This window comes from Megachile rotundata, chromosome 12, assembly GCF_050947335.1.
Source record: "Megachile rotundata isolate GNS110a chromosome 12, iyMegRotu1, whole genome shotgun sequence".
Classification (NCBI taxonomy): domain Eukaryota; kingdom Metazoa; phylum Arthropoda; class Insecta; order Hymenoptera; family Megachilidae; genus Megachile; species Megachile rotundata.
The window spans coordinates 16,083,664-16,099,317 of record NC_134994.1 but is presented as its reverse complement, the minus strand read 5'-3'; the positions used below and the strand labels follow the sequence as shown (position 1 = coordinate 16,099,317).

Below are 15,654 nucleotides of genomic sequence, written 5' to 3'. Positions count from 1 at the left end.
GGCTTCATTTGGTTTGATCCAAATAAGATTACGATCATATGTTGGTAGTGTAGACGGATTACCGCCACGGCTATTGTATTTCGACAATGAGTATGGATTTATATTTTTAAGTAAATATTGCGAGACAAAGTGCTATTTAGCATTGAAACTGAAGGTAATATTCATTTTTCGGCACCTAAAACTCTAAAAACATTCTTAGTTTTCAAATGCAATTTCATATTTTTAACTGATATAAAACCTTAAAATTTTGTATACAATATTTCGATTGGAAGATCATAATAAAGTATATTCGTTATGTTTTATTCATTTATAAGGTAATATTAATTGATAATGAATAAAAATAAAATCTTTTTCGTTTGCTTTTATTTGTGTTTTGCCGTTACTGTCACAGTCTATTAAATCACAAGTATAAAATACAACATGGCGAAGCAAAGCTACTTTTCATAATAACCTCAATTTTTCGTAATATAACTTCTTACAGTGAGAGAAAAAATTTAATATCCATTATTTTCGGGAAACATTTATTTATTTATCTTTTCTGTGTTTCAAATTTTTAAAAATTATAATTACTTTTCATGTTTTAAAATTTAATTTCATTATGCTTGTTTTGTTATTTGTTTATGATATTAAAAATGAATGTGCATAAGTTATATTGTGTTAAACAAATAAGATATTTACTCATATACTATTGAATAGCTACAGGTTTTCTTGTTCTGTGAAAATTTCTTTTCACATTTTAAATATAATTGAAATATTTTGGTATATTTTAATTGTATCTTTTTAGAAGGTAATTTGTTTTTATATATTTGATAATATTTATTTTATACCGTTATTTCAGATATTTATTCATATAAATAAGTATGGATTCTGAAATTGATATAGAATTATCAAGTGATCAAACTAAGATTTCACACATGGACAATGAAAAAGAAAATGAAAATTTAATTGAACATAATAATGACATAAATACTAATACGGATGAAGTAATACAAGGATCATTAATTTTTGATTCAAATAAAAATACTGCAGATGAAAGTCAAGCGAATGAAAAGTTAATTAACGAGTTACACGAAATTCATCAAAAAAAGTCTGATCAAAGCTCAGAAAGTACAGTAGTATCAAATATTGCATCTTATCAAGAAAATACATTACAAGAAGGTAATTTGCGAATGAATACATTAACTTTACAAGAAAGTAATATAACAGGTACCGAGTGTAATGACATACAGGATGCAACTTTACATGAAAATACTACAGAAACTGTTTCACAGGAAGAAAGCACAAAAATAACACCAATAACATCTGTCACAGAAAGCACAGATATTTCATCAGATAATAGAAATACCACAAAATGTTTAGAATTTCAAACCGCAAAGAATACACCAGAGGAAATGGAAAACAAGAGCTCAGAAACTGCTGATGCAGATGATATATGTAATTTGAACTTAGAAAAAGATGATTCTGAAACAGAAAAAACACAACTATCTACTAGTGATAAAGGTAGTTTAAATACTAAATTGACTGAATCAGATGAAACACTAGAAGATTGTGAAAGGAATGTGACAAAGGGAAATGTTGAACCAGAAAATACAGAATTTGTACAATTTTCTCAAGAAAAACATGGAGACGTACAAATTGAAAATCAGTCCATGGATGCTGAAGATCCTTTTGGAGGGGATAATTTTACAACAGAAAATGTTGAATCAATGGACACAGATGATCTTAATGAAACTGATGTAGAATTTCCTAAATTATGTAGTCAAACAGATAATCTGCAAGATATTGTAAATAGTAGAGAAAACAGTTTTAATGCTAAGAAAAAAAGTAACAAAGAGAATAAAGATATTTCATCTGATATTTTACATTCTTCAGATATAATAAGTACTGACAAAACTTGTAACGACAATTCAGTTGAGATGGAAGAAAGTGAAAACGTAAATACAGAAGTTGCAGGTCCAACTGAAAAGTGTAATAGTAAAAAAAAGGAAACTCTTAGTGAAATAACACCAATGGACACTGAAGAGCAATCTAATGTTTTACCAGGACAAGATGATGAATTATGTATTATTCCAGACAGCATGAAAGTAATAATTCCTGGACAAACAGAAAAGTCAGATTCTAATAATAAGGAAGAATCTTTACCTGGAGGTAGTCATAAACATAATGAAATTAAACAAAGCAGTCAAGATAATGACTTACAAACTGGAACAAACAAAAGTTCGAAACAAAATTCAAAGGAATCAAATATAACTGAATCCAATCCAAAAGATACAGAAAGTGTCCAAAAAGCAAAAGATTCACATGCCAAAGTTACAGCTCCAACTGCAGATGTTATTAATATTGATGAAGAATCAAAAAATTCTGAAATCGAAGAAATCACGACTAAAGAAATTTGTAAACAATGTAATGAAGAAAGGTCATGTAAGATTAAAGTAAAGATTGGTTTTGATACTTATAGTGTATGTTCAAAAACTTGTAAAGCCTTATTCAAAGCTGCTAATAACAGAGCTATGGACATACCTAGTGATGGAGTTAATTCTAAACGGGAAAAACGATGCGCAAATTGTTTATTAATAGTTGAACCTAATGATGAACGCAATCTTTCTTGGGAAACAATGGAATTTTGTAACGAAGAATGTTTAGGCAAATTTCAAACAAAATATGGCAGTTATTGTAGAAATTGCAATGGTTCGGTACAAGCAGTAAGTTTAGGCAAATATTGTGTACGTTTTGGCTATGATGTTAGACAGTTTTGTTGCTCTACATGTTTAGAAGAATTCAAAAAAGGACTAAAAGTATGTAGCTTTTGTCAAAAAGATATAAGTTCTGGTACAGAAGGTTTTCTAGCACCAGTTGGGGACAGAGGACAATTTAAAGATTTCTGTACTCAAGAATGTATGGAAAAGTATTCAAAAATGAGTTCTGTTGAGCCTCCAATACTGGAAAAAAAATGTTGCAGTGTCTGTGAAGAAGTAAGAAATTATCTGCATTATTTATATTTGTATTTTCAATATAAACTGGAAATATTTTAATAGTTTATAATGATTATATTTCTAGCATAAAATAAAAATTGTATAAATTAAAGTATTCTTTATAACAGGAAAAAGTTGTGCATTGCGAGGTTCAAATAGACAGATCTGAACCAGTAGCTATTTGCAGTGAACCATGCTTTGCAGCATTCAAATTTGTCAAAAAAGTTGATCCTGATCAATGTTCCACCTGCAAAAAATTTTTTGAATTACCTAACAAGAAAAGTTCGGTCGTATTTTATGAAAATGAGGCTCATATGTTTTGTTCTAAAACTTGTTTGAATATATTTATTATTACGAATAGAAAAATCGTTCCATGCAATTGGTGTAAAGTGAAAAAGTACAATTTTGATATGATTAAAAAAGAACTAAAAACAGGACAGGTGATGATGATGTGCAGCTTAAACTGCTTAACACTGTATCAGGTATAGACTAATCACATTTTATTAATATAAAGTAAAATTAAAATTAAATCCATTAATATTTAATTACATGCAGGTATCTATTAATGCAGTTTCGGCGAAACGAATAAACTGTGATTTTTGTAGAGAATACTCACAGGCCCAGTATCATTTAACAATGTCAGATGCAACGATACGAAATTTTTGTTCTTACCACTGTGTAATGAATTTTCAAGCTCAGTACACTAAATCGCCAATTACGATACCAGCAGGTGATGATCCTGTACCTACTGGTATGCCTAAAAGAACAGTGGTACCACAGAGAAACGCTAATTCCAGTAATCAAAAAACCAACGATATGCAAAATAAAAAAAACATGCCAGTAATTTCATCTGTTACAAGTTTAGCGATAGGAAATGGACAATCTAGTCCAACTACTCAACAAAATAACGTAAATAGTATGATGGTGCCTTCGGTTACTATCAGTCAAAATCAAACGTCCCAAGTAATTTTTAAGCAACACATTATAACAAGGCCACCGAGTCCGATTCAAGTTCATAATAAAACAACTCAGTGTAAGCCTGTTGTACATACAAAGGGAGTATCAGTTCGTCCACGCCCTTGTACAAAAGCTACACAAACGGATGGAATTCAACAAGCAGTTATACCGATTCCGGTTCCAATTTATGTTCCATATCCAGTACATATGTTTAGTATGCCTTTTCCAGTTCCAATGCCCTTTCCATTACCAATCCCTGTTCCTATTTTTATACCTACAACGAGAAATAGCGCTAAGGGAATATTTAAAGATATTAAAAGAATACAAGAAAAAATACCAGCAGATCCTTTCGAAGCTGAACTTCTTATGATGGCAGAGATGGTCGCAACCGAAAAGAAAACTAATGAGAGCGATTCAGATTCTGCAGATGATAGGTAAATTTGTAACCGATAGCTTTTAAAAATTATTCCTTTTTTTTTCTTTTCTGTTTCTTTCTTTTTATAGAGATGAAGATAATGGCGATCGTGATCATTCGCATAGCGGAGGTTTTAGCCCAGAAGGAGTTGATTCCAGTAATACGTTCGGTGATGATATGTTACAAATGGCTTTAAAAATGGCAACTGGCGAGTTAGATGAACCAGCTGTTGATTTGGAAGCTGCTTTAACTCCAAATACAATTACCGCTACACAAGCATCAGCACAAGCTGATACAACTATAGAAAATGATGGTAACAACAACAAATTTATACTGTATATTAGTTTAAATATTCTATAGTAATTAAATTTTTGTTTAATCTTTAGTTCAATCAGAGCGGCTAATTATTTCTTCCCGCGGAAGAAAACGAATGGTCCCGTATAAGCCACGATCTACTCCAAACAAAAGGGGAAGACGTGCTTCTGGAGCAAACGATATACCTTTGATGCCTCCTCCTGAAGTTCAACCTCCACCTCAACCACGTGTTATAGAACCTATAGAAAAGCCAGATGCGAATATGGCACTTAAATATACCTTTGGAGTAAATGCATGGAGGCAATGGGTAACTTCTGCATATTATAATTTCATATTCTTAACATAAAAACAAATATTAAAAATTATTTCACTAAAAATAGGTAGTTACAAAAAATGCTGAACTAGAAAAGCAAAGTACACCATTAAGGAAAATGAAATTATTCAAAACAGATCTTTTGCAACTCACAGCGGATGAATTAAATTATTCATTGTGTCTTTTTGTAAAAGAAGTTAGAAAACCAAATGGAGCAGAGTATGCTCCTGACACAATATATTATCTTTGTTTAGGTAAAAGCATTAATTCTTAAATTAAAAATTAACAAGTTACTTTTTATCGATCAAAAAGATTTTAGTATATACTATTACTACAATTTTATGTTGCAGGAATACAGCAGTATTTATTTGAAAATAATAGAATAGATAATATTTTCACAGATTCATATTATGAGAAATTTACGGATTCTCTGAATGAAGTTGCAAAAAAGTTTTCCGTTCTTTATAACGATGCACGTAAGTTTTTTTTAAACTCGATTTAGAAAAGTTACTAAAGTAAAGTATTTATTATTCTTTGTAGAATACATTGTTACAAGGGTTGAAGAAGAACATTTATGGGAGTGCAAACAATTAGGCGCTCATTCTCCACATGTACTTTTAAGTACTCTAATGTTTTTTAACACGAAACATTTTAATCTTGTGGTATGTATCCGTTTAGTTTTATTTCAATGTTAATATTTGTATACAAGTTATTAGGAATATTGTATGAAAAAAAAAACGATAATTATGCAACTGAACACATACATAAAATTTTTTAGACAGTCGAAGAGCATATGCAGTTATCATTTTCTCATATTATGAAACATTGGAAACGTAATCCTGCTGCACAACCGGCTGCAACAACAGGAAAAGTTCCGGGTTCTAGGAATGTTCTTCTTCGTTTTTATCCACCCCAATCAGCATTAGGTTAGTATTTGGTAATCTGTATATTGAAAGCATTGCAAAATAATAAACTCTTTTTTAATTTCTTTAGAAGGCAATTCACGTAAGAAAAAGGTATATGAACAACAAGAAAATGAAGAAAATCCTTTGAGATGTCCAGTAAAATTATACGAATTCTATTTATCTAAATGGTAAGTTTATTTATTTAAAAAAATCTACATACAAAATTATAAGATTCTAAAGTATTTATATGATTTTTTTAGTCCTGAAAGTGTTAAAACTCGAAATGATGTGTTTTATTTACTACCTGAAAGAAGTTGTGTACCAGACAGTCCAGTATGGTATTCGACATCTCCACTGGCTAAAGAACATCTTATAAAAATGTTATATCGTATTAAAATGGTTAAAGAAATTAATGTGGCATTATTAACTAGTTAATTTCGTATTCACGTATTTATCTTCTCTCTGTTAATTTGGACAACTTAATATAAAAAAAAATAATTGTTCCCTCATACATCAGATAAAAATGTTTTAAAAATGATGTAGTCATGAAAATTTTATAATATCTATTGTATATTTTTCACTTCCTAATAAAACAAAGAAATTTATCATTATTGAAAGTTTTTAATTGTATGTATTGCATAAAACAAATCAATGTTAATATAGTAGGAAACACCTTTAAATGTAATTCTATTTATAGTAAAATTATATTATATATTCTTGTAAATTAAATGTTTAAATTATTTATATTTTTACAGTTTGTAGAAGATATTTGAAGAAAACTTAAAATAATTTCTTAATATACAAAATATATATAATTGGGAACAATAAATCTTACAATACTTAGAATTAAATTTATACAGATTTCTTTGGCCTGTGTAGTACCCGCTGACGTTTTAATATATCCTTTCTTACGTCCAGCTGACGAAGGTCTTTGTGTAAATCTGAAAATATTTCAACTTGTTCTTCTTCCGGAATAGTCTCCCTAATAAAATATTAAAAAATGGATGTTTAAATAAATATGCTCGAAAATAGTAAATAAGAAGTGTTAATGTATAAGTAAATATATAAGTAAACTTATAATATAAGTTTAATGAAATTTACCTATAAATTTTCATTAAGTCGTATTTCTCCCATGGTTTAGCAGAAGCTGCTGCCTTTCTTTGACGTTTTTCGCTAACAACAACACCTGTAACTCCATTCAAATTTTTAAGTTCCCACTTTTCTGACCATGGTTGTGGCTTAAGTGGGACCTTAATTTTATTCACTGGAATAGATTCTTGAGAAATTAATTCTGGTTCCATGTCAAATGGAAATGTACTATATTCTAATGGTGCATCTCTGAGGTAAAGTAATTCATTATCCAATCTTTTCTCTAATCTATAAATATTATAATGTTTAATACTTTTCATTTAAACTATATTTAAATCAAATTTATATAAATTTATACTTACTTCAAACAATCAACTTTCTGAATAGCAGGATCATATAAATTATAACGTACCTCTACACCTTCCCCATTTACTACATTTCTTAAAATAAATGAAGCACGTAATCCAGCACCTTCTCTTAAAATACATATACCAACAAATCTATTTACTTTTCCAGTTGCATGTGGCTCGGAATAAGTAACTGCTAATATAGATCCAACATAAAATTCAGGAATAGTTACTACGGATCTTCTAGCTAACATATCTATACGTTCTAATTTTTCTCTTAGACTATTACGATATAAAGGATTTGGACATGGTAAAAATTCTGGATAAAGGAATCTATAATTTGTAAAAGTTGTTGAATCTATGGATTTTTTAACAGTTTCTTTGTTAAAATTATCATTGTCATGTTCATTTTCATGTTTTGTTTGTGCCATGGTTGAGAAAAATTTTACATCTTTACCTAAAAATAATATAATAGTATCTACATAAACAGATAATTAAGATAACCGTGTTCTATATATCAAAGTAAGCTACAATTATATAAACATAATATTGGTACAATAGGTAATGTAAACAATATATAAAACTATCAGAAATTGTAAATATACAGTGCTTATAAAAATACAATGAAACTTACTTAGTACTTTACAATAAAAATTTGATAATACTTTATGAGGTAAAATTCTCGACAAAATAACCATGTTTAAACAGTAATTATAACTTTTCGATGCGCAATAAATATTAGGTTACACTGTAGTTCAGGATTTTTCTTTATGATTCTGTTTAATCTGCGGTTTATATGCAGGATGAAGAATATAGTCGTGCAGCTCTAGCGTGAGAAAAGATAGATATCTGCTATCTTCCTTGCTTCTTATACGTACTCTATTCGCTCTTTTATCCGACCAATCTAAATCCTGCATTATGCGCAGACAATCACAGACCAAATATAGAATAGACTAGTCACTCAATGTAAATTTTTATGTTATGATCCATGAGATATATAAACCATGGTAAAATAAAGCAGAGGTATGTGGGTATTTACATTTTTGATTTAAAATTCTGTATGATTATAAATAAAATTTTATGTAATTTTACGATATCCTATTATTAATTTATGTAAAATAATTTTTTAGGAACATATATGGAATATAATATTGGAAAATGTACAGAATAAATTTGCTATGCAAGGAGTTACATTTACAAAAGTTACATTTACAACTTATTTAATTTAGATTGAATGTTATTAGTTATATACTAAATTTACAATTTTGAAGGTAAGATCATGGGTATCTTTTTTGACACTGAGCTATGTAAATTATGAATATAAGTAATTAATAAGTATATTTAAAAATTGTATATTTTAGATCCACCATGATATGTTTACTAATCAATCTTTTGAAGAATCTTCAAGTTGCATAAATTTGTCTGAACTTGAAGCATAACAGAACATAATTAGTAACAGTTTTTTAACATTGTTATTATTTACTATGATAAAAAGTATTACATTGGAATTACGACCAAGGCTTCAGATATGTAATACTTTTATTTGTTTACAAAATGAAATAAATTTAATGAAAATTAGAATAAAACTTTTAGAAGAAAGTATAGAAATAACAATAGATGATAATATAATAAAACTTTTAACAAAATGTTTAAAATTAATACCACATTCATTATCAGCATTAAATATAACAAATAATTGGATCTGTTTTCGAACACAAATAAAGTCTGATTCTGCTTTTGGCTGTTTTCAAACTGAAATGGTTACTAATTTAACACCGAACATTACTGTTTTAAGAGATTCTATAGAAAACATAAAAGTATTGAAGAATCATAATTGTAACATATTATGCGCATGCTGCAAAAACATTCTTTCTAGAAGAATATTTATTAAAAGAGTATTACCTATACCAGATATGAACTATGATTTAAATGATTGGTTTTGTTGTAAACATAATTATATTTCTGTTAGTCAAAATTTAATACCATTGGAATCGGATATTTTTTATGGATCTCTTTTCATTATTGTTTGTAAAAGTTTATTTAACAATTTAAAAATAGAGGAGAATACCGTTTTTTGTAATAGATGCTTACAGTACATAGGTAAAATTTATACAAATAGTACCTTTAAATTATGGAGTTGTTCTGTTGATTACAATTTTGTAGCTCACTCTAAGATAGAAAGGCCCTTAACAACGGATCCTTTTATTGATTTTTTAATAGCTATTAAAATTACAATGACTGGTGTGTTTGGTGAGGAAATTACTTTGCAATCTTTTGTTGGAAAAAAGATTCATTCTCTTATACTAAAACCAATGGATTGGCACCTAAATTTAATAACTGAATCTAAAACAATATCAAATAATCATGTTGTAAGCTTGCAAAACATATCTGTTGTCAAAGTGTTGTACAAATATGATATTAGTAAAAGCGCAATAGATTTTGTAAATAAAACATATTGTGAAGTGGGATATTTAGTAATAAAATCAGGTTTAGAGCATTTATTAACATCAACAAACCGATTTCCACAACCTCATAGAACAGTATCCGATTATTATATTGGACACATATGTTTGGATAACCATAAATAAAATTTAATTTTTCTTGATTTTTACTTATGAAATATTATCTTTACTTTTCTAATTTTAGTACAAATGATTTATGTTTATTTCGAAGTGAAAGCGCAAATTGTTCTACAACTGTAATTTAAACTAAAGGTGTATATATTCAGATGCACAAATAAATTTTATTTTATCAGAAATTTACATATTTATTAGTATATTACATTTTTTGCTGCATGGGAGTATTTTACAATAATGATTATTTATTAGTATCCTTTGTAATAAAATTTAAATAAAAAATTATAAATACCGATTTTATTTGTATTCGTGTAAACATATTAGGTACTATTAGATTTAATTAATCTCATGAAGATGTAATACTTTTTGTTTAAATAAACTATGAATAGACACGAACAAAATTTATACAAAAAAATATTTTGGAAATTATTTAGAACTATTTACATTGTGTAAATTCAATTCGTTTATATCTAATACAATTTAAAAAAATATAGTTATGTACATATATATGTAATGTACATATCCTATATTATTTTTACAATGATGGATACAATTATTGTATATTTGTTAGTTAAATTATTTTAGAGATCGTCATTCTAAAATTAAATAATTTTTTAAAAGGACTATAACTATAATTTATAATAATTTTGGAATGAATTTTTTTTATAATTGTATAATAGAAAGTTTTTTTTTCAGTGAAAGTATTTAAAAGTATTTACTGTAACAAAAAAATTAAACACATAAAAAAATATACTCTACATTTAATGTAACCAGTATTTAATTAAATTTGCTTTATATTTATATTAAGTTGTGTTTTAATTTTGTGATACCAAAGATTTTAGTGTCATGAATATTATTTCTGTATCTATATATTTATCTTAATAGTATATTAGCTTGTACGTTAATGTCTACATATAATACATGGCACAATACTATTGGAATCTGTTTCTTCTTTAATATATAGTAGCTATCAGTAGGCAACATTTTAAAAAAATAATTTACCTACTATTAAAATACTTGTATATTTTTGAACAAAATGTTATGCTATGCTTGCCATTTTATTGTTTGCTATTGTACTTAACCAGGTTTATGTGAAAAAGAAGTAATAAGAAGAAGAAGTAAAAAAGAATTTGTGATAATAGTTATTTTGTTTTCATAGCACAGAGTCATTAGACTTAAAAATTATATATATGTGTATATGGTATAGATCATATGTATTAGGCCTTAAATCTCTACTGTGCAATACATAAAACTTCGATAAAATATTTTATAAATTCATACTGCACTCACTTGGTTAGAACAAGAATGTAATCTATCTGCAAGAGGTTTTATGTAAATCCAGCCACCATCTTTGGTTTCTTTAAATAGCTATTAAATTAAAAAAAGTATTATATGTAAAATACACAAAAATAGAGACATGTAGAACTGAAAGAAAATATACCTTTGTTTGCCAATTGATATTATGTTCTTTTCTTATACGTGCTTCGTCTCGCTGTTTTTGCTCAATTGTGCATTTAGCTGCAGTTGCCTTTTCCATATCGTTAATTCTTAATCCTACGGTTACATCACGCCAAACTTTTCGCGATTCATGTTCTTCTTGTTCACAAACTGGCTTTACTAATTTTCTTTGAGTATGCAGTTCTTTAACATCCGCAAACATTTCAGTTCTCTATAAAAATAAAATTTACATTAATATATATCACAGATGTAATTACAACGCATTCGTATTTTTCATGCTTACTCCATCGGCCCATTTTGCTTCCATAGCTCCACTCCATTCTCCATTTATGATAAGGAATGGTTTTTTATCTCCTGGCTGAGTAATTTGACACGTGATCCGATTACGCTTACCACCATAAAAAGGTTTCGTTAAAAATTCCACAGTTGCATGAAATCCAGTTTGTGTGCAATGTATAGTTGCAGTTCCTCCTAATTCTATCCAAGGTACAGTAAGGATAGATCTACCATAACCATTTGGAAAAGTTAATACATATTCTTCACCATGTTCTAACACATTTACCCAACCCTTTCCAACATTATGTACTCCTATACTGAGACCAAGGAATTTACTCTTTGTCCAAACATGTGCTCCAAAACTAATTTTTTTTGCATAATGTTCAGCATAAAATGCACTTACTGTAATATAAATGATAATATTTTATTTAAAAAATCTGTAAAGTATTTTATAAATTAAGTACTTACTAGGGGGATGATGAGAAACCTGTTCAGCAATGAATGAGAGCTGGTTCTCTTTACACCATGGTACAGGACCCTCATTAACTAAATTTGAATCAATTGAACTATCTACATTATCATTAGGTATATCCCAATGACACCGAAAAATTTCACCTAATATGGGATTATATGGTTTTTTTGCTACTCCTGATTTTCGACCAGCATGGAAACTACATAAATACCATCGAACTACTTGTATCATTCTATCTTTGGCGGAAGGCATATCCGCTATTCTAAAATATGTATTATAATATAGTAAAAGTTTTGATAAATCTAATAATTTTTAACAACTATCTATTTGATAAAATACCTTACGAACTGATCTGGATGAGTAAAGTAATCAGCATACATTTCAAGGAGTGACCTGCGCTCCAAAATAAATGTAGGCAATGCTACCTTCGTTAGATCCATACCAATTTTTACTTGCGATAAAAGATGAGTTACAACAGATCCATGAGATTCCATGGAATCCACTAAAAAGCAATGTATAATTAATTAATTTAGAAATTTAGAAATTTATTAGTACAATGATTACTAACTTTCTGTTTCGCTTTCCTCTTCGTAAAGGGCTGCAACATACAATATAGTTTTGTGACAGTAAAACAAAGAAAATAATTATTACCATAATTTATATTATATTTTTTCTTCAGATTAATAATAGTTATGAATATATTTATATATCTGATAAGAAAAATTGTAATATTTAAAAGAATCATTTATTTATTACAAAATTTGATGAAACATATACAAATTTTGAGAAATTCTCTAAATTTACAATACTTATTAAGAGTACTCTACTATTATAAAAACACTTACTATTTGAATCTGCACCCAGCATATTGTCTTTTTAAGAAATACCAGCTAATATCCATTCCTAAATATTCTCATAGTATCAAATCAAACTATACACAACATAAATGTCTTTTTCTAAGAAATAAAATTCTCAGAATAGGAAAAAGTATGAGTATTTGTTTAAATCTTTCTTTTTCTAAATTAGACATACTACCGAACGTTCACGTTTGATTTAGAATATAAATTTAGCAACTACTTTACGGCAATGTTACGACAACACGATAATTCACGTGTCATGCAGGATACTCTTTAAAATCAATAATTGTAGCTGTGGATAAAGTCGACTGGTACAAATCTGCATTATCGATAATAACGAATGTATGTTATTTTATTAACAACTTCCAATACTTGCATTATTCAATTATTTTATATGATTATGTTTACTTAATGTTACATTGTATATAAATATTTATATACTTATCTTTTTTTAACTTTCAAATTTTGTATTTAAATGCCTTACTTAATTTTAAATTACAAACATCTGCTACATGCTAATATGCATTAAATAAATATGGAAAGTAAACAATGTATTTTAAATGAAAATCAATACAGAGGGAAATAGTATAAAAACTCGTAACTTTTAGACATCTAAGTAAATCTTTAATCTACTTACCATCATAATCAACTGATCCATCGCCTTTCGTAGGAGGCAATGGTGGTTGTTTTCGATTTTCGTTTGAAGTAACGTCCATGTGCGACTGCGAGCGTTCGCTGTCTCGTCTTTTACTAAATTAATTAATCATTATCAATTTTTGAATTTTAAATCTTATAACGCTTGATAAATACTTACACGGTGATATGATTTTGTACTACAGAAGGAGGAGATATTTCATCTGCTGCATCATAATAATCCTCATCTTCATCCGAAGATGAATAAGAGAACTGTGGTACAGGGAGATCCCTATCTACAACAGCTTTATAAGTAAAAGATATCAACGTATATTTTGCTCCATCTTCTCTGTTAAATTTATACGTTTATTTTTTAAAATATATTTTAACACATATATCTCATATTCATTTCTAAATTGGTATATGTAAATAGTGACAAACAAATTACCATTTGATAATATAGGTACTCTTGGTTCTATACATTCAGAACCTAATTCAATTCCAGTTTGTACAGCTGTCTCTGGTTCTCTAGCAGCAACTAAAGCTTATTATATTAGAAACCTCCTACTAAAAATATGTTTACTAGTTACTTTATACTTATACATTTAAACACTTACTATGAGATAGAGGCAATGAAACGTGTATTGGATCTGTTGGTCCCCTATATATTCCATTTACAGGTATAGCTGTATTCTAAAATTATTATAATTCATTATGGTCACTTCAGTTAAGTGGAATAAGCATTTATTTCATTGTATTTGTATTTGTATATTCCATGTATTTTTACCTTTGCAATTTGCAATTGTACAATTGTATGTTTTACAGAATTAAGCATTGCATTTGCTTGTGTTAAAATTGCTCCATACTTTTGTTGTGTTTCTTCATCTTCCGCTGCAACATTTCTTTGTTTTGTTTCAATTAATTTTATTTGATCTATCAATAATTGTAGATATGCATCTGCTTCTGCAACTTTGCGATCAAAGTCTTGCTTAGGAGGAGACTTTTTAGGATCCCATCTCTAAAACAATGGTATGAATATTATTTTACAATTATTACATAAATATAAAGGAAATCTTATAAATAAATAATTGTACAGCATGTGAATGCCGTAATATAGTATCTTCTAAAGCACGAATCCACCGTTCTCGTTCTTCTGCATTCCTTGTTTGAAAATGAAATGTTTTTGGATCATCTTTGTACGATGATGTAGTAATTGTAAATGTACTATCGTCTTCATCATCAATACCTATGATAGCACCTCTTAAACGAACACATCCTCTACGTGCTCCTCTCATCATTTTCTCTTTACTCTAAAATATAAATGATACCAAATTAAGATATTATTTCAATGTTAATGTATCTCCCATAATAAAATATAAATACCAGGCATAGATTTTTATTTCAACGAGTGATAGTTATGACATAAACGATGCATCTTGAAAATACTAATAGATCTTTCCTTAAACCACAGTTTATATTTGTAATATAAAACTCGTAATGATTTCTTTAAATAGAACTGGGTACTTTAAAATGTAGATATCAGCTGACTATGACAGATGCATCTGATAAGATACACTTAATACATATTATATAAGATACATCTGAGAAATATAAATAATGTACAAAAAATAATTTACAAATAAATCAATTATGAACATTATAAAGAATGTATGCTAAACTGTAGCTATTGACTCGAGTAAGGATTAATTAAATTTTTAAATAGAACGTAAGATGTAACCTATTAATGACACACCGTAAGTGAATATTAAATATAATTATACTATTTGACAATTGTTACCGTGTAATATGACAAAAGCCCAGCATTATCGTCCAAAACAAACCAGCGATATTGCCATCCGTTAACAACGTTTGTCCATTTGCTAAGTGAACCTTCCATCATCGACATTATTATTTGTTGCTTACTGTTATTCGTGATATACACACAATACACACAATACACACATATGACGCATTTACGTGCATTTATGTTACATACATAGTATGTACACGTACGTATATACAGGTTTTGTATGAATGTATAGAAAGGTAGCTCGATAAGAAGATTGGCA

The 15,654-nt window shown here is 28.2% G+C and overlaps 4 protein-coding genes across 12 annotated transcripts; 2 read left to right on the top strand and 2 right to left on the bottom strand.

Moving 5' to 3' along the window:
- The first annotated feature begins 4 nt into the window (after nucleotides 1–4).
- woc (zinc finger protein without children) lies at nucleotides 5–6,488 on the top strand. Of its 2 annotated transcripts, none has more exons than XM_003701502.3 (12): nucleotides 5–154; nucleotides 839–2,972; nucleotides 3,101–3,454; nucleotides 3,528–4,363; nucleotides 4,434–4,657; nucleotides 4,731–4,966; nucleotides 5,040–5,226; nucleotides 5,323–5,448; nucleotides 5,513–5,634; nucleotides 5,751–5,898; nucleotides 5,966–6,065; nucleotides 6,138–6,488. In XM_003701502.3, the coding sequence occupies exons 2-12, from the start codon at nucleotides 861–863 to the stop codon at nucleotides 6,310–6,312; spliced, it is 4,620 nt and encodes a 1,539-aa protein (XP_003701550.2). In that variant the 5' UTR covers nucleotides 5–154; nucleotides 839–860; the 3' UTR covers nucleotides 6,313–6,488. The 2 variants fall into 2 exon arrangements, with proteins under 2 accessions (XP_003701550.2, XP_076394345.1); XM_076538230.1 differs by lacking the exon at nucleotides 5–154 and adding an exon at nucleotides 462–480.
- A 113-nt stretch (nucleotides 6,489–6,601) lies between these two features.
- On the bottom strand, nucleotides 6,602–8,085 carry mRpL19 (mitochondrial ribosomal protein L19). Its single transcript, XM_003701503.3, has 4 exons — nucleotides 7,948–8,085; nucleotides 7,329–7,770; nucleotides 6,979–7,254; nucleotides 6,602–6,859 (listed from the first exon to the last, which is right to left on the bottom strand). Exons 1-4 carry the CDS (start codon nucleotides 8,009–8,011, stop codon nucleotides 6,730–6,732), a joined length of 912 nt encoding a protein of 303 aa, XP_003701551.1. The 5' UTR covers nucleotides 8,012–8,085; the 3' UTR covers nucleotides 6,602–6,729.
- Nucleotides 7,630–15,630, bottom strand: LOC100882246 (oxysterol-binding protein-related protein 9). Of its 8 annotated transcripts, none has more exons than XM_076538239.1 (15): nucleotides 15,384–15,521; nucleotides 14,969–15,186; nucleotides 14,680–14,895; nucleotides 14,373–14,603; nucleotides 14,203–14,278; nucleotides 14,034–14,129; nucleotides 13,767–13,890; nucleotides 13,590–13,702; nucleotides 12,664–12,693; nucleotides 12,435–12,597; nucleotides 12,092–12,357; nucleotides 11,631–12,025; nucleotides 11,331–11,558; nucleotides 11,180–11,257; nucleotides 7,954–9,656 (listed from the first exon to the last, which is right to left on the bottom strand). In XM_076538239.1, exons 3-15 carry the CDS (start codon nucleotides 14,881–14,883, stop codon nucleotides 9,612–9,614), a joined length of 2,049 nt encoding a protein of 682 aa, XP_076394354.1. In that variant the 5' UTR covers nucleotides 14,884–14,895; nucleotides 14,969–15,186; nucleotides 15,384–15,521; the 3' UTR covers nucleotides 7,954–9,611. The 8 variants fall into 8 exon arrangements, with proteins under 8 accessions (XP_076394350.1, XP_076394354.1, XP_076394355.1 ...); XM_076538240.1 differs by having other exon boundaries at nucleotides 14,969–15,147; nucleotides 15,384–15,516; XM_076538235.1 differs by lacking the exons at nucleotides 7,954–9,656; nucleotides 14,969–15,186 and adding an exon at nucleotides 7,630–7,770 and having other exon boundaries at nucleotides 15,384–15,630.
- On the top strand, nucleotides 8,798–10,071 carry LOC143265531 (uncharacterized). Its single transcript, XM_076538245.1, has one exon. It carries the CDS (start codon nucleotides 8,798–8,800, stop codon nucleotides 9,899–9,901), a length of 1,104 nt encoding a protein of 367 aa, XP_076394360.1. The 3' UTR covers nucleotides 9,902–10,071.
- Nucleotides 15,631–15,654: the final 24 nt, after the last annotated feature.